The sequence below is a fragment of the Podarcis muralis genome, chromosome Z, assembly GCF_964188315.1.
Source record: "Podarcis muralis chromosome Z, rPodMur119.hap1.1, whole genome shotgun sequence".
Classification (NCBI taxonomy): Eukaryota; Metazoa; Chordata; class Lepidosauria; order Squamata; family Lacertidae; genus Podarcis; species Podarcis muralis.
In genome coordinates this window covers 9997898-10018058 of record NC_135673.1, presented here as the reverse complement: position 1 = coordinate 10018058, position 20161 = coordinate 9997898, and the positions used below count along the sequence as shown (strand labels likewise).

The window sequence follows — 20161 nt, the reverse complement described above, 5'->3', positions numbered from 1 at the left end:
CTTCAGTATATGTGTTGCTGAGGATCACCAGTGGAAAGAGGGCTGTTGCTTGTAGGTTTGCCACAGGCATCTGGTAGGCCACGGTGAGTACAGGATGCTGGACTAAATGGGCCATCGGCCTGATCCAGCGGGGCTCCTCTGATGTTCTTATGTACTACTAGTAGTAATGTTGTTCTTAACTTAATGCCATCCATGTGAAAGTAGGCAGGTTTCTGCCCCAGTAAACTTACAGACTTAAGAGTTCAGCCCAGGGAACAACTCAGGAAAGGTGAGGGATCTGGAGGGAAGGGGTCAGCAAAGGAAGAATTGCACCCACAGCTATATCCTGTGCTAGTCCTACTCTGAGTAAACCCATTGAAATTTATAAACGTGCATATTCTGAGTAAAATTTAATTGGATTCAACTGTTGCTACCTGGGTAAAGATGTGTGTGAGAGAGACACACACACACAAACACACACACACACACACACACACACAGTTGTATCCAACTAAGGTCTACTTGGAGTACACCCATTTAAATTAATGAGTCACAGTTAGTCATGCCCAGTGCTTTTTTCTGGGGGGTACACAGGGGTATGCATACCCCTAAACATTTCATGAATCTTTGTACTTTTGTCCATTTACTGTATTTATTTTTCCTGATTTGAACTATAAAATGGTCTTTTTTTTTTTTTTTTGAGTCAAAATGAGAGTACCCCTAAACATATTTTTTTAGGAAAAAAGCACTGGTCATGCCCATCAGTTCCAATGAATCTACTCTAACATGGGATGCAACCCATTATTTGCACGTTGCCATCAATGTACATAGCACTTAATAGACTGTGTAATCCTGAAATACGTCCTATTGAATTTGGTGGGTTGCATCCGGCGTTTTGTACACGCATGTAGACATTCCAAATTGGTGTGGGGATGTGGGGAGAGAACAGAAGGATGTGGGGAGATTTAAGGTCAACAAAAGTGATCAAAGGAAGTTACCCAAATATTTGGATTTTGTTGCTATCGGGATGGGGATTAAAAGGTTAAGCCAAAGGCTTTGCGGATAAAGGACTTTGAGACACAGACTCTGCCCTCCTGCTTTTATCTGGAATTTGACCTCCTGTTGGGTCTGATTGACAGAATCTTTTGTGCTTTCAGGATGGACAATGGGGAAGCTTGTTTCATTCTGAGCAGCCGAAATGAGGTGGACCGCACAGCTGCTGTAAGTCCTGGACAATCAGCTTGGCTGTTTCAAGGCTTAACACTCTTCCTGATGAAGCAGTTTCTGTTGGGGAAAATGGGCTTTGTATACCTGGACAAACAAAGGAGAGTTGAAGAGCATTTGCTCTTGCAATTCTCACCTGACGATTTTGAGATTGGGAATAGTCTTTCCCAATAGCCTCCCTAAAACGGAACTATTCTCTACACCGGGGGTGGGGAACTATTTTGGTCCCTTGGGCCAGAAATTTGACTCCTCAACCCAACCCCTGGGGGCATACTTTGACATGTGAGTGGGGCCGTCTACCTGTCTATCATCTGTTATCCTTATGATAACATCAGGGACCCATGGATCACATCCAGTTGCCATAGTTGACCCGTAGAATAGACAAAGCAGAACCCAGCAGGACAGAGCCTAGGTGAGTGGAGGGTCCACTCCTGATGGCTGTGCTTCACCTGCAGGCAATGAGCTGTCAAAGCAACACCCACCTGTCACTCCTTGATAATTTCTTACAATTTCTTTTCAGAGGAGAATGATCAAAAAATGTGGAAGAACTTTTAAACAAAGCACTTCTTTTAAGCTAGGAATTGCAGTTGTCAATAGGCAAAGTGGTTTGTTTTTTATTTTCCCTTTTTGTTTTGTTTTTTAAATTGTATTTGTGTGGTGTTATTTGGGGTTTGATTGCACTTGGTGTATAGCATGTGACACTGACAGCTCTGGATGAGATTTCATCTGGGATGCTTGCCAAAGTCAAACAGCCAAGGGAACTAGGTGTGTTTTTCTGGCCAAGACATCTACAATCCTTCACCTGCTTATTTGGGAGTAAGCCTCAATTAACTCAGTGGGGCTGACTTCTGAGTAGACATGTATAGTATTGTGCTGTACAACTCTCCAGTTTCAAATGCTGAGGTTCACATTTTGGATTTCAGCTTTGAAATTTCGCATTCAGTAGGAAAAGCCACATTCCAAAGCTTTGTAATTCTTGCGCTATTCAAGCATACGTGTACCCTGCAGTTTTAGAAGTGAAACTCACACAACACAATTTGTCCAATGCAGAAAATAAATGCAAGGAAGGCTTCTGATTATTGTTTTTCTCTCTTTCTGTAGGATCATCAAACTATCCTGAGGGCCTGGGCGGTGAAGGACTTTGCTCCAAATTGTCCTCTCTATGTTCAGATTCTGAAGCCAGAGAATAAGTTCCATGTAAAATTTGCTGGTAGGGTTCCCCACTGTCCTGTTTCTTCTTGTTTCATTTTACTTTAGAGATAAAGCACATGAGAAGTGACATGATAGAAGTTCATAAACTAATGCATGGCATGGAGTAGCTGGGTAGAGAAAAGTTTTTGTCTGTCTCTTGTAAGACTAGAACTCAGGGAATGAAGGTGAATGATGGAAGTCCTGCTTGGACTACTGCAATGCGCTCTATTTGGGGCTACCTTTCAAGGTGACCCGGAAACTGCAACTAATCCAGGATGCGGCAGCTAGACTGGTGACTGGGAGTGGCCACCGGGACCACATAACACCGCTCCTGAGAGATCTGCATTGGCTCCCAGTACGTTTCCGAGCACAATTCAAAGTGTTGGTGCTGACCTTTAAAGCCCTAAACGGCCTCGGCCCAGTATACCTGAAGGAGCGTCTCCACCCCCATCATTCAGCCCGGACACTGAGGTCCAGCGCCGAGGGCCTTCTGGCAGTTTCCTCATTGCGAGAAGTGAGGTTACAGGGAACCAGGCAGAGGGCCTTCTCGGTAGTGGCGCCCACCCTGTGGAATGCCCTCCCTTCAGATGTGAAGGAAATAAGCAGCTATCCTATCTTTAAAAGACATCTGAAGGCAGCCCTTTTCAGGGAAGTTTTTAATATTTAATGCTGTACTGTTTTTAACACTTGATTGGGAGCCACCCAGAGTGGCTGGGGAAACTCAGCCAGATGGGCGGGGTATAAATAATAAATTATTATTATTATTATTATTATTATTATTATTATTATTATTATTATTATTATATAAGATTTGGGAGAGACAACAGACAACTATGGAGCTCCCACGGGAGGCAGTGATGGCCACCAACTTGGATAGCTTTAAAAGAGGATTAGATGCCTTTGTGGAAGACAAGGTTATCAATGAGTACTAGTCATGATGGCTATGCTCTGCCTTCTGGGTCAGAAAAAGTAATGCTTCTGAATACCAGTTGCTGGAAACCAAAGGAGGAGAGTTGTGTTTAGGTCCTGCTTCCAAGTTTCTGAGTGAGGCATAGGGCTGCGAGAACAGGATGCTGGACTAGATTGACCGTCATGTTCTTCTCTGTCCTTATATGACTTTGTTGTTGCTTAGTCGTTTAGTCGTGTCCGACTCTTCATGACCCCATGGACCAGAGCATGCCAGGCTCTCCTGTCTTCCACTGCCTCCCGCAGTTTGGTCAAACTCATGCTGGTAGCTTCGAGAACACTGTCCAACCATCTCGTCCTCTGTCGTCCACTTCTCCTTGTGCCCTCCATCTTTCCCAACATCAGGGTCTTTTCCAGGGAGTCTTCTCTTCTCATGAGGTGGCCAAAGTATTGGAGCCTCAGCTTCAGGATCTGTCCTTCCAGTGAGCACTCAGGGCTGATTTCTTTCAGAATGGATGCGTTTGATCTTCTTGCAGTCCATGGGACTTTCAAGAGTCTCCTCCAGCACCATAATTCAGAAGCATCAATTCTTCGGCGATCAGCCTTCTTTATGGTCCAGCTCTCACTTCCATACATCACTACTGGGAAAATCATGGCTTTAACTATACGGACCTTATAATACACCAAATTTGCATGAGAATATTTTTAATTTTAAAAACTACATTTATTAGTTTTAAACTAAACATAAAAACAAAAGAGTGAGGAGAAGGATCCTTACCTCTTTACAAAATACCCAAAGACTTAATCCATCACATAAAATATTTCACATACAATCTCAATTACAAAAAAACACCCACCTAGTTTCAAAAAAAACCATAGAAAAGGAGCATAGAAAAAGGTTATTTAAGAACTATATCCAAAACAGATAGAAAACAATAGAACTAAGTGTGAATATAATATTGTTTCAGTTATTTAGAATGTTTTCTTAATTTTGTAGAAAGATAGCATGGATTGATTCCAATGAAACCTGTTGAGTTACATGCTTATGTCAGTCGCATGAGGGGAGAAGACCCTTATGTCAATAGATGCCAATATACATCCAGCCCTTATAAATAATGCTGCAAAAGGTAAATATGTGGGACTTCGGTGGTGCTGTGGTCTAAACCACTGAGCCTCTTGGGCTTGCCAATTTGAAGGTTGGTGGTTCAAATACATGCGACAGTGGTGAGCTCCCATTGCTCTGTCCCAGCTCCTGGCAACCTAGCAGTTCAAAAGCATACCAACATGAGTAGATAAATAGGAACCACTGCGGTGGGAAGGCAAATGCCGTTTCCATGTGTTCTGGCCATTGTCATGGTTTCCCATTGCACCAGAAACAGTATAGTCATGCTGACCCCATGACCCGGAAAGCTGTCTGTGGACAAGCGCCAGCTCCCTCGGTCTGAAGTGAGATGAGTGCCACACTCCATAGTCGCCTTTAACTGGATTTAACCGTCCAGGGGTCCTTTACCTTTACCTTAATGCTGCAATGCTGTTCACTACTGCCCCTTACCTCTGATGAGATGGCAAGGGAAGAGTTGGGATCTGACTCCTTCAAGCATCTAACGTAATACAGAAGAGTTGCTAAAGGGCAAACTAAACATGGTCTTTTTGACAAGGCATGGCCCCTGTATATCAACTATGTAAACAGAAGTGCTCCAGCTACTCATGCTTATTTATGCTGAAGGAGCGTCTCCACCCCCATCGTTCTGCCTGGACACTGAGGTCCAGCGCTGAGGGCCTTCTGGCGGTTCCCTCAAGGCGAGAAGCCAAATTACAGGGAACCAGGCAGAGGGCCTTCTTGGTAGTGGCACCCACCCTGTGGAACGCCCTCCCACCAGATGTCAAAGAGAAGAACAACTACCAGATTTTTAGAAGACATCTGAAGGCAGTCCTGTTTAGGGAAGCTTTTAATGTTTAACAGACTACTGTATTTTAATACTTTGTTGGAAGCCACCCAGAGTGGCTGGGGAAGCCCAGCCAGATGGGCCGGGTATAAATAATAAATTCTATTCTATTCTAGAAGACTATCTCACAGATAGCTGACAATCTTGACAATTCATTCAATGCCATAAATATAAGACTATGGAAAAAAATCAAAAACTGAAATAGAATGTGGAGAACTTAATGCAAGATTGAAAAACAAAATGGAAAGAAAATTAAATTTACATATTATTTGTCCATTCTCTTGCTGTCTGCCGCTCAGGTGCTAACTATTGATGGGTGACTTCTGGGTTCGTCATACTCTCCCTTCTGATTATTCTTTAGCTTTAAAATGAACTTCAAGTCTTCTCCAACCTGCTTCCCTCCAGACATTCTGAACTACATTTCCCATCAGTCTCAGCCGGCATGGCCATTGGTCAAGTGTGATGGGTACTGTAGTCCAAAACATCTGGAGGGCACCAGGTTGGATCAGGCTTTTGCTATGCCAGACTAGTTCTTCCTTCTACCTTTTTGTCTCTTATCTCCTCCCTGGTATTCATCCTGCTTTGCTAGCTTCCAATTCTTAGCACCCCACAACACACACACACCCCCCCGCCCACTCTCTCACACCCTTTATTTCATCCTCTTTTCCACTTGTTCTCTGGGTGGGATTGTTTGTTTGCTTTCTATCATTTGGAAACATGGGTGGGCTGGAATAGAAAGATAATGTACTTTCTCGGCTGTGTGTAATCAACATCTGAAAAGGAACTAGGGCATCAAAAACTAGATTCTAGGTTCCATGTGGAGGGTGTTGCTGACAGGCTGAATCCCATGCTGTGACCCATTCCTGTACCTTGGAAATGGCAAGGGAGAATTGCATTCAGAAGAAATAGCCAGTTATTCTGCATTGATATAAGCCAAAGAAAGAGAGGGATAAATATGGGCGGGGGGGGGGGGGGAGAACCAATGAGGAACCAGCAGCCTGAAAGTTTGTCATTGGCTACCAGCCACCGCTTCAGCCGCTGTTAGACAGAGATGGCTTGGCCACTGTACTTCATGCTCTGGTAACCTCCAGGCTGGATTGTTGCCATGTGCTCTGTGTGGGCCTGCCCTTGAAGAAGATTTGGAATTTTTGACTGGTCCAAAACTTGGTGGCCAGATTACTGATTGGTGTTCCATCCAGAGATCACAGACCTCTTTTCTAAAACACCTGCACTGGTTTCCACTTTGAAGTTCTATTGCAACCAAGTGGCACATATATATTTTGTTAACTAAATCAATCATAGTGTTCACTCTGATATTTAAGATCCTAAATGACAAAGGCTCCAAATATCTGAAAAACCACCTCTTACATAACTTCTGGAGTCTTAAGATCAGAAGAAGGGGCCCTTTTCGTTGCTCCACCTCCTTCAGAAGTTCAGTGGGGTGGCAACTCAAATGAGGGCATTCTCTGTGGCAGCCCCATAGCTGTTCCCTACCCAGAGACTTTTTTTATTGCTGTTGTTGTAACCCACCCTGATACTTTAAGGTGAAGGGCGGACAGGAAATCTAAATGAAGGAGGGGGTGGTGGTGTTTATGATAATGATAGTAGTGATGATAATAGTGCTGATGATGACGACGACAACAACAACAACAACAACAACAACAACAACAATAGAGGAATATGATGATACATGGAGTCCAACAACATCTGGAGGGTTACAGATTCTCCACCTCAACATTAAAGGCTCCAGGTCTTCTTGTGAATGGAGATTCCTGTTTTGCTCATAGTCTCACTTGATCATGGTTTATGAAGCCTTTTGGATCCATGGGCATGTAATGCACCTGTTACTCACCCTCAGGGATGAAGGATATACAGTTCAGTGCAATCATTTTGCTAAATTATTTCAAGGATATAGATGCTGTGGACCCCTCCCCCCCCAAAAAACACACCCCAGCAAATTGATTGTACTGTATAGCTTTAGCCAGACATTGAAAATCAATAGCACAACAGGGAATCTGCTGTTTTGTTGAAGATTTGTAAACTGTCTGAAGAGTTTTAAAACAAGTATTTCCATTGGTTTCTTGTAAATGCAGCAGTGCAAAGAACAGGGGCTTTGGCGGGTGAGAGGCCCTTGCGTGGGAAGGAAGGGGAAACATACTGTGTTTGGTGCCTCAAATCCTTGTGCTTTGGGAATAATGGGAAGGCCTCTCTTAATTTCAGATCACGTGGTGTGTGAAGAGGAATGTAAGTACGCCATGCTGGCTCTGAACTGTGTCTGCCCAGCTACCTCAACGCTCATAACCCTCCTTGTCCATACGTCTAGAGGACAGTAAGTAATTGAATGACCAGCAAGAGTCAGGCAGGGTGAAGATAGATGGGCACTCTCACCAAGGGAAGGCTGGTAGGGAGGAAGTGGTTTGAATCTGTTTTTAATGCTGTATTGTTTTTAACATTTGATTGGGAGCCGCACAGAGTGGCTGGGGAAACTCAGCCAGATGGGCGGGGTATAAATAGTAAATTATTATTATTATTATTATTATTATTATTATTATTATTATTATTATTATCTGCATTCTGTGCCCTGAAAGCAAATGCTGCAAATAGATGTGTATTAAACCATTTCCCTCCTTAGCGGATAGATTTCAAATGACCCACACTCTTGAGATCAAAAAGATGGCTAACTTTTTTCACATTTACTGTTATCTAGCCTCCTGAGTGCCCCATGATAGCAGAGGGTGTGTCAAAGTGAAAGTGGGTGTGTCCAATAAGTCTGATAGGCAGGGTTGGAGCAGAAAGGTTGGAACATCTCCACCCAAACCATCATGACAGTGGAGATTAGCGCCAACACTTCCCACAAGGAGGTCAACTCACTGTTGTTGTTTTTTAATAAAATAGACAATTCTTCACCACCAACAAATTGTTGGATGAGAGTCAGATACAGTCTCTGAGCCACAACTTAGCTAGCCCTGATCTAAATATGCATAAAAATATATGATTCTATACATGTGCTAACACATATGATATAATATGAAGGCATGATACAACCCAGAAATGTTGGGGGTCAAACCAAAACATTTAGGAACACAGGAAGCTGCCTTATATTGAGTCAGATCATTGGTCCACCTATCTCACTGATGTCTACACTGACTGGCAGCAGCTGTCCAGGGTCTCAGGAAGGGAAATGTCCAGACCTACCTAGAGATTCTGTAGATCAAACCTGGGACTTTCCGCTCTGCCACTGGGCTATGGCCCTTCCTCTAAAAACAAAGTGTGATTCCAGTTCTCATGGTGCTGAATAAAGGACTAGTTCACCCAGGAGACTGCCTTATGCCAAGTAAGACCCATTGATCTATCCAGATCAGTTTCCTCTTCACTGACATGCTTCAGCTCTCCAGGGTTTCAACCAGGAGACATTCCCAGCCCTACCAGAAGATGCTGTGGCTCAAACCAGGGACTTTTCTGCATGTGAAGCGTATAATTTGTCCCTAAACTACACCCCTTCCTTGAAACTGGGGCATTATATTTTCAAGTGGGAATGAAGCTTCTTATTCAGGTATCCCCAACCTGTTGCCCTCCAGATGTTTTGGCCTACAACTCCCACGATCCCTAGCTAACAGGACCAGTGGTCAGGGATGATGGGAACTGTAGTCCAAAACATCTGGAGGGCCAAAGGTTGGGGATGCCTGTTCTTATTGATATGATGCCATGCTGAATTGTTCCACCAAGCTCTTTTATAAAGGGAAAGGTGGAAAGATGCAGTGTCTTAGCTGGGAGCGTGATAGCTGGGAATGGAAAGAGTATTTGCTGAAGGACACACCATCAGCCTAAAGCTTGCTGGCATTGAGAGAGAGAAACGCATCCTGCACGTTCAACGGAAGGATGTGTGATTCATAGACTCTCTGGGCCAATTTCTCCCAAGCATGCATTGCAAGCTTCAATAAAATATGTTTAGGGTCTGATCTTGTTGCTGATTATGAATGATGACATCTTGAGTTACTTTCCCTGTTCTGGAGTTTCGGCTGCCTAGGCTTTGAGGGTAGGAAGAACTAAAGCAAATTGTTACAGGATGGCACAGAGGGATATACATCCAGGGCCAGGGCCAGGCTATTTTGTGCCCTAGGCAAGGCTAACTACTTGCATCCTCACCCCAGCAAAAAAGTTGCTAACTTCAATTGTGAAAAACAGACAAAAATGTCTTGGTGAAAAAAATGAAAAGCACAAAATTTGAAACCACTAAATTTATTTTAAATTACAAGTAATACAACAATCTTATCTTTCTCAAACACAAAAGAAAACACTTCAGGGCACAAATAATTTTGGATAATCTTGTGAATTGTGATGTAAAAATTTACGCATCTTAAAAGTTTCATTTTCACGCACATCAAAAAATCTCACCTTGCATGCATTTTTCCTTCACAAATTTTGTCACCGATTCTTTCAGGTCAAGTGCCAATGTTTGGGCATGTTTAATTGATATAGTTGCCAAGGCAACCAGTCTCTTTTGCTACATTGTTGGATGCATGCAAGTTTTTTATATGTCTGAGCTTTGAGAAACTGCGTTCCCCACTTGCCACGGACACTGGAAGTGTGAGAAGGATGCTTAGAACAATGGAAACATTATTATTATTATTATTATTATTATTATTATTATTATTATTATTATTATTATTATATTATTATTATTATTATTATTATTATTATTATTATTATTATTATTTATATCCCGCCTTTCTCCCAGAACCAGGACTCAAGGCGGCTCACAAAAATTAAAGCAAACATGAATAAAACGCAGAAAGCTAACAACATATATAAAAGCTGATGCTTAAAAAGGATTTAAAATATAGCAAAGTTAAATGGATATAAAAACAAACCCATTAAAATACAGATAAAAACAGCACAGCACTCTTAAAAGCCTTTCCTTAAAAGCAGCCAGTTCCCAATACCCTGCAGGAATAAAACCGTCTTCACCCGCAGGTGGAAGGAAAAGGAGCCAGTCTTGCTTCTCTAAGAAGGGAGTTCCAAAGTCTGGGAGCAGCCACTGAGATGGATTGACTAGGACTTACTTCTGAGAAACAGGAAATAGACACACACCCAGGATTTTTTGTTGTGGTGTGAAGAGAAATACTCCTTGTGGCAGCATTGACATTGGAAGCCCTCGAGCTACAGTGGTGCCTCGCAAGACGAAATTAATCCGTTCCGCAAGTCTCTTCGTCTTGCGGTTTTTTCGTCTTGTGAAGCACGGCTATTAGCGGCTTAGAGGCTATTAACGGCTTAGCGGCTTTAAGAAAAAGGAAACAAACTCGCAAGAACTCGCAAGACGTTTCGTCTTGCAAAGCAAGCCCATAGGGAAATTTGTCTTGCGGAATGACTCAAAAAACGGAAAACCCTTTCGTCTAGTGAGTTTTTCGTCTTGCGAGGCATTCGTCTTGCGGGGCACCACTGTATTGCTGTAAAGTTCACAGCACAGATAAAGCAAAAACTAATCTGTACAAAACTGCACCCTTCAAAGGTCAGTTCTGTGCACTTAGAGGTCTGTGCCTGCCTGGTTGGCCTAATGATAGCACCAGCTAGTATACCACCAGTCTTTAGCCAAGTGTGGCTGTACCAATTGTCTTCATCGCTTCTCATTTGGCTTGGCTTTCAGCACAATTTCCAGGAAGTTTATTCTCTGCATTGGTGCCTATCCTGGAAGCCATAAAGATATAAAAGAACTTGATCATTTTGTTACATCAGGGTTGGAGATACCTCAGGCCAAGACCTCTCTGTCTGGTCTCTAGGACTCTCCCTGGGCCATACCTCTCACTTCTCTGCCTCACACCTCCCCTGAGTATTTTCTGCCTGGCTAGAATGTTCCTTGAACTCTGATTGCGCCTCTTGTTTGCCTGGTTGGAAGGTTGAGAGAGCTGTGTGTGTGTGTAGAAACTAGCCTACTAGACAAAGGTAAAGTTTGCATTCATTGGTCTGCCTGTTTTTTGCTTCCGGCCCCTGGAAGTTTCCTGGAAGGCCCTCAGACCAAAAACAGCCCCCTATTCTTGCATTATCCCCCATTCATTTTTGTTCAAGGTCTCATTTGTTTTGCCATTCATCTGCACTTGCCCAATTCGTTCCGTTACTCATTTGGCAAAGCAAATTATTTTCTCTAAACAGATAAAGCATGTTGAGCATGCTATGGATTCTGGATCCAACTCCATCCATCCTAAGAGGTGTTTTTCTTCTTCTCCTCCTCTGATCTGTTTCCAGAGAGGGTCAGGAGTCACCAGAGCAGTGGCAGAGGATGTATGGTCGCTGCTCTGGCAATGAGGTCTACCACATCCGGATGGGCGACAGCAAGTTCTTCATGGAGTACGAAGGGAAGAGTTTCACCTACGCATCCTTCCATGCCCACAAAAAGTGAGAGGCAAAGCCTGACAATGTGATGTTATATGGTTTATTTTACACTCCACTGTTCAGGATTTAGCTGGGATTGCTGAATTGCATGGGGTTGGACTAGATGACCCTTGGAGGTCCCTTCCAGCTTTGAAGTTCTGTGATTCCATAGGAACAAAGCCATTTCCAAAGTGAGGAACTAAGTATTAATACAAAAGGTCATCTATTATATATTTGGGGATATTGTTTATTTATTGCTATGCATTTGGACACCTCTCAAGATACCGTGAGCAATTTTGGCATGATGGTTCTTGAGATCAAGGAGCAAGCTTTCATGTGTGTTTGGATACAACTGGACTCTGTTTTGAATCAAGATGGTGGGCTGAGCCTTTCAAAACTGCACTGAGCACAGGGCTGCTGGCATGCCGTTAAAGTACATTAAGTAGTTTTTAAAAAAAATATCACTTGAAAGCATGTAAAATTACAAAATCAGAAAATGCCCACACTAAATATGTTTAGGTATGGCATTTAACCCTGTGGCATCCCTGTCTCTCACCTAGGTAGGGGTCTGGGAGAAAATCTATTCAGCTCACATTTAAATGCAGCCCTACCTAATTTGTACTTTCCAAAACAACACAAGAGCTGAAACTCAACTTTCTTTCCATATGCACACTCCTCCAAATGTTGCAATGCAGTTCTTCAGCCAAGGAATGTCTACAAAGCTGCTTTAAAAGTCATGTAGTGGTTAGAGTGTTGGACTAGGATTTGGGAGACCAGGGTTCAAGTTCCCAGTCGGCCATGAATCTCACTGGATGATCTTGAGCCAGTCACACTCTCACTCTCCACCTAACCTACTTCACAGGGTTATTGTGGGGGTTATAGGCAGAGGCGAAGGAAGACTAACCGGCACCTGGTGCTGGGTTAACTGGATGGGTGGCGGCGGCAGGATACTCTGTTTGCAGCGGCGGCGGCGGTGGAGGGATCCTCCGCACGCGGCTGCGGTGGAACGATGGTGGCGGCTCACGCCACTGTGCCCAAGGGTGGCGGGGTGAGTCCCCCACGGGGTGCCTTCTTGTCACCCCCCTCAGAGATGGTACACAGGGTGGACCACCCACCCCTCGCCCCCTTCCTCCGCCACTGGTTATAGGAGGAGGAGGAGAACCATACACACCAACCTGGGCTTCCAGCTTGGGATTAGATCATGCCAAGTACAGTGGTACCTCTAGTTACAAACTTAATTCATTCCGGAGGTCCGCTCTTAACCTGAAAATGTTCTTAACTAGAGGCGTGCTTTCGCTAATGGGGCCTCTTGCTGCCACTGTGCTGCCAGCACATGATTTCCGTTCTCATCCTGGGGCAAAGTTCTCAACCCAAGGTAACTCTTCTAGGTTAGCGGAGTTTGTAACCTGATGCATTTGTAACTGAAGGGACCCCTGTCATTGGTTTTATCCAAGACCTCTTTGGTGCTCCTTTCAGGTATGGAGTCTGCTTGATGGGTGTGAAGAGGGAGGAGAATAAAAGCATCCTCCTCAACCCAGGACCGCGGCACATCTTGAGTGCCTCCGACACATGCTTCTACATCAACATCACGAAGGAGGAGAACTCAGCCTTCATCTTCAAGCAGGAGGAGAAGCAGAAGAAGAAAGGATTTGCAGGGAGAGGCATCTATGATGGGCCGTCAAGGCTGCCAGTCCATAGCATCATTGCCAGCATGGGTGAGTTAGTCTGCCACTTTTCAAGGTTGCATTGCAAGATAGCCCTATAGCAGAGGTTGAGAACCTCGGGTCTGGCAGCTGAATGCAGCCCGCAAGGTCTCTGTCTACCTCTCAGAATTCTCTTCAGGCCATACTGGCCCTGCTTTGCAACCAGAGAGTGTTTTTGTCTGGCTGGGATGTGTCGAACTCTGATAATGCCTCTTGCTTGCCTGGGTGGAGGATGGAGAGAGGTGTGTGTGTAGAAACTAGTCTATTGTTTACATTCATTCTTCTGCCTGGTTTTGCTTCTTGCCCTGCACACCTCTGGTATGTGGCCCTCAGAAGGTTGCCCAGAAGGGAATGTGACGCCCCCCAGGCTGAAAAAGTTCCCTAACACTGTTATATGACTGGATGGACAGGGCTTGGCCCTTAGCCCATGCAAGCCAGATCTGTCACCCTTAAAGGACAAGTCTCAAGTCTACCAGGTTTGCAATGAAACAGAATACTGGTTTCTGCTGGAAACCCTGGTTCTAGAACACAGAACCCTACAGACTTGTGCATTCATGAAAATGTGTAGTTTGGCCTTTTGCATTAACCCTTTCCCCCCCTTCCAAAATCTGTATCCAGCCCTTTATTTTAAAAACAATATCAGGACATATTAGTTTTTTCTGTGTTTTCTTATCTCATCTACCCTTTCCTGCTGTCATGAGGGCTGGAAGCTTGGAGAGGAGGAGTGAAAAGCTGGCAATATTCATTCTCAAGACAGTGCATGTGAGCCATCAGACAGAAATGGCAGGAAGGGCAGCAGCAGGCAGTAGCTTGTCCATCCGAAGGCACAGCCGAAAATTCAAAGTCCAATCAAATTGTGTTCCTATTTTTCCTCCATCAGTCTTATTTCCTGCTCCATTTTATTACCCACACAGCACAATGCCAATATATTTGCAAAGTGCTATTTACATGCCTTGTGTGTTGCGCTGCTGCACTTGGTTCTCCTTAGAGGGGTGTTTTGTACCAAAAAAAATAAGTGTCAGAATGATTAATCTCTCCGAAAATGAGGCTGCACTCAGCTGGCAGTTGATGAAGGGAAAGAAAAGCCCTAGTTGCATAACTGTATCAGTCAGTGGTTACCATAAAGTATAAAAGCAGTGCTGTCTGGTGCCCACTGGGGCTGGCAGGGCAGAAGGCAGAGAGCCCAACGGTTGGGGGCACCAGATAAGTCTAGTTTTATCCCCATCTTCCACCATGCAGAGTTCTAAAATTGTCCAGTAGCACCTTAAAGACCAACTAAGTTTGTTCTGGGTATAAGCTTTCGTGTGCATGCACACTTCTTCAGATAACTACATGACCTCTTATACCCAGAACAAACTTAGCTGGTCTCTAAGGCACTACTAGGACGCGGGTGGCACTGTGGGTTAAACCACAGAGCCTAGGGCTTGCCGATCAGAAAGTCGGCGGTTCGAATCCCCACGACAGGGTGAGCTCCCATTGCTCAGTCCCTGCTCCTGCCAACCTAGCAGTTCGAAAGCATGTCAAAGTGCAAGTAGATAAATAGGTACCACTCCAGCGGGAAGGTAAACGGCGTTTCCATGCGCTGCTCTGGTTCACCAGAAGCGGCTTAGTCATGCTGGCCACATGACCCGGAAGCTGTATGCCAGCTCCTTCGGCCAATAAAGCGAGATGAGCGCCGCAACCCCAGAGTCGGTCACGACTGGACCTAATGGTCAGGGGTCCCTTTACCTTTACCTTAAGGTGCTACTGGACAATTTTTTAATTTTTTAATTTATTTCGACTGCGTCAGACCAACACGGCTACCTAACTGAATCTAGAATCATGCAGAGTTCTGTAAGGGCATATTATAAGAGCATTTTCTGATTTTATCAATTTCTACTTTCCTGTACCATTTTGAGGCTTGCCTTATTTTTCTGTTGTTGTTACTTTTATTATAATTTATTACCCTCCACCCTAAGGTTCCAGGGCAGGTAACAATGGTAAAGCACAATATTAAAAACAGCTTAAAACAATGTTGCTTTAACAAAGAACAATTCAGGTCTCTTCATTGTGTCACAGGCAGCAAAGCCCCATAGACAAAAAAAAAAGAGGGGGGGGGATTGTACAGAAAGTACAGAACTATATGGTGCAGAATAGACACAAGTCTTTGTGGGGTGCTCTGATCCATCTTGGGGATGGGGGTCATTGGCATTGTGCTTCAACATTTGGGGCAGGGAAAGCCCTGAATCACCCCAATTTGCTTCATTATTTGGCATATAAAAAGAGGTCACACACAAATCACCGGTGCCCTGATTTTCGCAGGGTTTTTTCTTATTCAAATACTGCACACAAATACTGTATGACGGCTATCCAGTTTCATCTGCCTAAGATCAAATACTGAAGACAAATGGCCATTGACTATCAGATGGAGATATAAAATGTTTGCAGATCATCCAGCAAATATTCAAAGGCTATGTTGTGAACTGACATTAAAGTTTTCAAGAGTGAGGAGGGCAGCAGATTCACAATAACATAAGAAGTGCCAAAGGCCCACCTAGTCTAGCATCCTTTTCTCACAGTGGCCAACCAGATACCCTAATACGAAGCACACGAGCAGGGCATGAGTGCAACAGTGCTCTCACCCCAGCAACTGGTACCCAGAGGTGTGGAGCTTCTGATTCTGGAATTCGCATACAGCCATTTGGTGGAGTTTGGTTCATTAAGACAAATATCAAACTCAGGCAGCCCCTGCCTGACTGCCTTCTTACTTGCACCGGGTCCAGGAGGTGGCCCTGCTTGTCAGCTTCCTCCTCTTTGAGTCTTGAGTGCTGCACTTATAGATCTCAGGAGGAAGATGAAGAAAGAACTAGAATGAGTTGGATTCTGGTGCCGCTTACTGTTGGTGTCTCAGCCTTCTGTCCAACCAACCTCAAAAGGCACCACCTGCCACTGGATATAGTGTTTTCGAGGTTACCAGCATGAGTTTGACCAAACTGCGGGAAGTAGTGGAGGATAGTAGTAAATATATATATATATATATATATATATATATATATATATATACCCTGCCCATCTGCCTGGGTTTCCCCAGCCACTCTGGGCAGCTTCCAACAGAACACTACAAACAGAATAAAACTTCAAACATTAAAAACTTCCCTAAACAGAGCTTCCTGCAGATGTCTTCTAAAAGTCCGATAGTTGTTTATCTCTTTGGCATCTGGTGGGAGGGCGTTCCACAGGGCTGGCACCACTACCAAGAAGGCCCTCTGCCTGGTTCCCTGTAACTTCGCTTCTCACAGTGAGGGAACCGCCAGGAGGCCCTCGGTGCTGGACCTCAGTGTGATGTTTAAACATACAGGGAGGATGTTTCCCCATCATTCTCAACCAGCCCCAGACCCTGCCTGCTTCCTTACCTATAACCAGTCTGCTTCCTTCCCTTCCTTAGTTTCTGTGTTGCTCTTGTAGAAGATGGTTACCAGATTTTTTTCAATGAATCCGGGGACACTATTTATTATTATTTCATGCTTTATTTTGGGAAAGGGTTGCCCAGAGTTCTTGACCTTTTTTTAGAGGAGGGAACTCCAAAGTTGTCGGGCATGCACCTTGACACAAGGCAGGTGGAGAAGCCCATCTACAAACACACAAAAGCCCCCAAAAAAGAGGTTGATTGCAGGGAATGGGGGAGATCGAGTAAAGGTGCAAGCTGGTCTTGGGAAAACACGCATTAAAACACACACGCAAGGCACCGGCTTCCCATAACTGGGAGACAGCGGGAGGGTGAGTGCTGTCTCTATGGAGATTTAACTGGTGTGGTGGTGTCTCGTTACCTGAGGTGGACAAACAGAGGACTCGCACACAGCCCTCCTCACAAGAGAGGCTGCTGGTGCCGGAGAAGGCGTGGAGGGAGCGAAGGAGGCCCCATCTCCTGAGAATGTTTCAACTCGCGCTCCACTCCTGGCGGGAAGGCAGCGTGGCACTGCCAGGGACAAGGGGCGCCACAGTGCCTTCCTTGCCCCCCATTAAACTCACCATCTCCTCAGAGGCCATTGGAGGGAGAGGAGGGAGAGAAAGCAAAAGAGCCTGTTCACCTGCCTCCCTTCCTCCCCCCCCCCATTTCCCCCTCAGCCTTCGCTTTCGCGCCTCTTTGTTCCCGTGAGAAACTGCCACCACACTCCGTCTCTCTCTCTCTCTCTCTCTCTCTGTCTCACAACGTGGCACAGCTCTTTTCTATGCTTCTTTTCTTCACAACCTCAGTGCCTCACTCACCACCCCCTAAATTCAGGCGCACAGAGTCCGCAGCAGAAGCGGGCTCTTCTGCTGCGGGCAGCTTTGCGCGAGTTCGGGACGAGCGTTGATCAAGGAAGTGAGCCAGAAAGAAGCTCTCTGGCTTGCACCTTGGTTTAAATACCCGCCCCCCAGCCAGTGGACTGGCTGGCTGGAACTTTGACGTGGCTGGGAACTCCATGCTGCTCGCTTCCATGGCGTCTGCCATGTTGCCTCACCGGAAGTCCCCAGGCATAAATCCGGGGACACCGGTGTGATGTAGTGGTTAAGAGCGGTAGTCTCGTAATCTGGTGAACCGGGTTCACTTCCCCGCTCCTCCACATGCAGCTGCTGGGTGACCTTGGTCTAGTCACACTTCTTTGAAGTCTCTCAGCCCCACTCACCTCACAGAGTGTTTGTTGTGGGGGAGGAAGCGAAAGGAGAATGTTCGCCGCTTTGAGACTCCTTAGGGTAGTGATAAAGCGGGATATCAAATCCAAACTCTTCTTCTTCTTAATTAAAATCCGGGGACGTTCCAGGAGCACATTTTGTCTGGGGACAGATTGGTGAATTCAGGGACTGTCCCTGGGAACCGGGGACATCTGGTAACCCTATCGGGTAACTCAACAGGAAGAAGTACGGGAACAAGCTTGAATTAGTTGGCTCAGCCTGCCACTGGCTCTGGTTCTGTCCCTGCTGGGCTCCACCAGGCACCATAGATGCCATGGCGCTGCTGTTAAGAGATGGAGTCTCTGGAAGGGACCTCAAAGGTGTCATTCAGTCTGACCCATCTGCCAACTCAGGAAATCTGATGCTACAGCATCCCTGATGGTGCCAAACTGCTCAATACTGGCTCTGGCTCCCCCTACCTTCAGCGTCCCTGCATGGCATCAACGATTACAAGCCACCACTGCAGCCCCTAATACACAGCCTCATCCTCAGTGGCTATGCATTTTCCCTCCAGCTGAAAGGGCCCTTTGAATATGTGCCCTGCATTCTTGTCTTGTCGCAAGGCAGAGAGAGCGCCACAGGCGAAATACAGGAGTGCTATTTATGCCTTTCCTGAATCATTCCTCCCTTATACAATCTTGCTTCTCTGCCGCCCACTCTGTTAGCTCATTATAAGGCTCTCCCTCCCTCTCTTCCTGCTCTCCTCCCCCAAACAGAGTCAAAGATCGTTCTTCTCATCATCTGCCTTTTCTCTCCTCGGGTTCACCAATTAGAATCTGTTGCTGGCCTTCTCATGGAGCCCTGATTCACCCGTCTCAGCAAAGATGTTACCCAGAAGTCCAGGCGCGATGGGGCTTTTCATGCTGCTTTCTGTCAAACTGCAATCCAGATAATTAGGGCCACCTACCGTCGCTTTGCAGAATAAAGAGCAGTCTGCATTTTACCTGAAACAGATCTGCATAAATGGCACACAGGCGCACACCTGCTGGAGATGTTAGTGCTGCCGAATATATAAAGAATGAGTTTCTTAGACCCATCCTGCTCAGTGTGGTGTCACAGTGGTAAGAATGTTGGGCTAGGACCTGGAAGACCTTGGTTCAAATCTCCACTCAGCCATGATGAAGCTTCCCGAGTGACCTTGAGATAATCGCAGTCTCCCAGCATAACCTACCTCACAGGGTTGTAGCGAGGATAAAATAGGGAGTGGAGAAAATATTTACACCACCTTTGAAGAAAATGTGAGGCATAAATAAATAAATAAATAAATATACAGTGGTACCTCAGGCTACATACGCTTCTGGTTACATACGCTTCAGGTTACAGACTCCGCTAACCCAGAAATAGTGCTTCAGGTTAAGAAATCGTGCTCCGGCGGCACAGCAGCAGCGGGAGGCCCCATTAGCTAAAGTGGTCCTTCAGGTTAAGAACAGTTTCAGGTTAGGTATGGACCTCTGGAACAAATTAAGTATTTAACCTGAGGTACCACTGTACAGACATTCCTCAGATGTTCCAAAACAACTTACCATAAATTTGGGGAAGAATTTACACCACAGAGCTTATTTGGGGGGCACTGATGGAAGGATTTTGGGGGGGAAGGGAGCAGACTTATATTGAATCAGACCATTGGTCTATGTAACTCAATACAGACAAGCAGTGCCTCTCCAGAGTTTCAGGCTGATGACATTCCCAGGCTGACTTGGAGATACCTGGGATCAACCCTGTGACCTTCTGTATCCAAAGCAGATGCTTTGCCACTGGGCTACAACAATGAGGACTAGGACCATGGCTTCTAGTCATGACAGCTAAAGAAAACCTCCATGTTCAGAGGCAGTATACCTGTGAATACCAGTTGCTGGGGAGCAAAAATGGTAGTGGGGAGGGGGCTGCTGCCTATTAGCTCTGCTTGTGGATTCCTCAGTGGCACCCCACTGTAGGAAACAGGTTGCTAGACTAAATGAACCTTTAATCTGTTCCAGCAGGAGTAATTTATTTATATGGATTTCTTTATCTGGGTTGTTTTTAGGTCACCTAATAGTAAAGGCTCTCTAGGCTTGGGGGTGGAAAACCTGTTTATGGTTTGAGGGCCTCATTCCCTTCAGGGGAACCTTCCAGCATGCCAGTGGTGGGTGGAGCCAGAGGCTAAAATGGGCAGAT

At 45.3% G+C, this 20161-nt stretch overlaps 1 protein-coding gene across 13 annotated transcripts in view; it reads left to right on the top strand.

Annotated features, from left to right (window-relative positions):
* Positions 1-20161, top strand: part of KCNT1 (potassium sodium-activated channel subfamily T member 1) — a 197830-nt gene that overhangs the window by 146395 nt on the left and 31274 nt on the right. For all 13 annotated transcript variants that reach the window (XM_028715153.2, XM_028715150.2, XM_028715152.2 and 10 more), the window contains exons 14-18: positions 1137-1200; positions 2305-2413; positions 7467-7575; positions 11487-11636; positions 13089-13327. In XM_028715153.2, coding sequence (XP_028570986.2) covers positions 1137-1200; positions 2305-2413; positions 7467-7575; positions 11487-11636; positions 13089-13327 — 671 coding nt within the window. The remainder of the gene's footprint in view (positions 1-1136; positions 1201-2304; positions 2414-7466; positions 7576-11486; positions 11637-13088; positions 13328-20161) is intronic.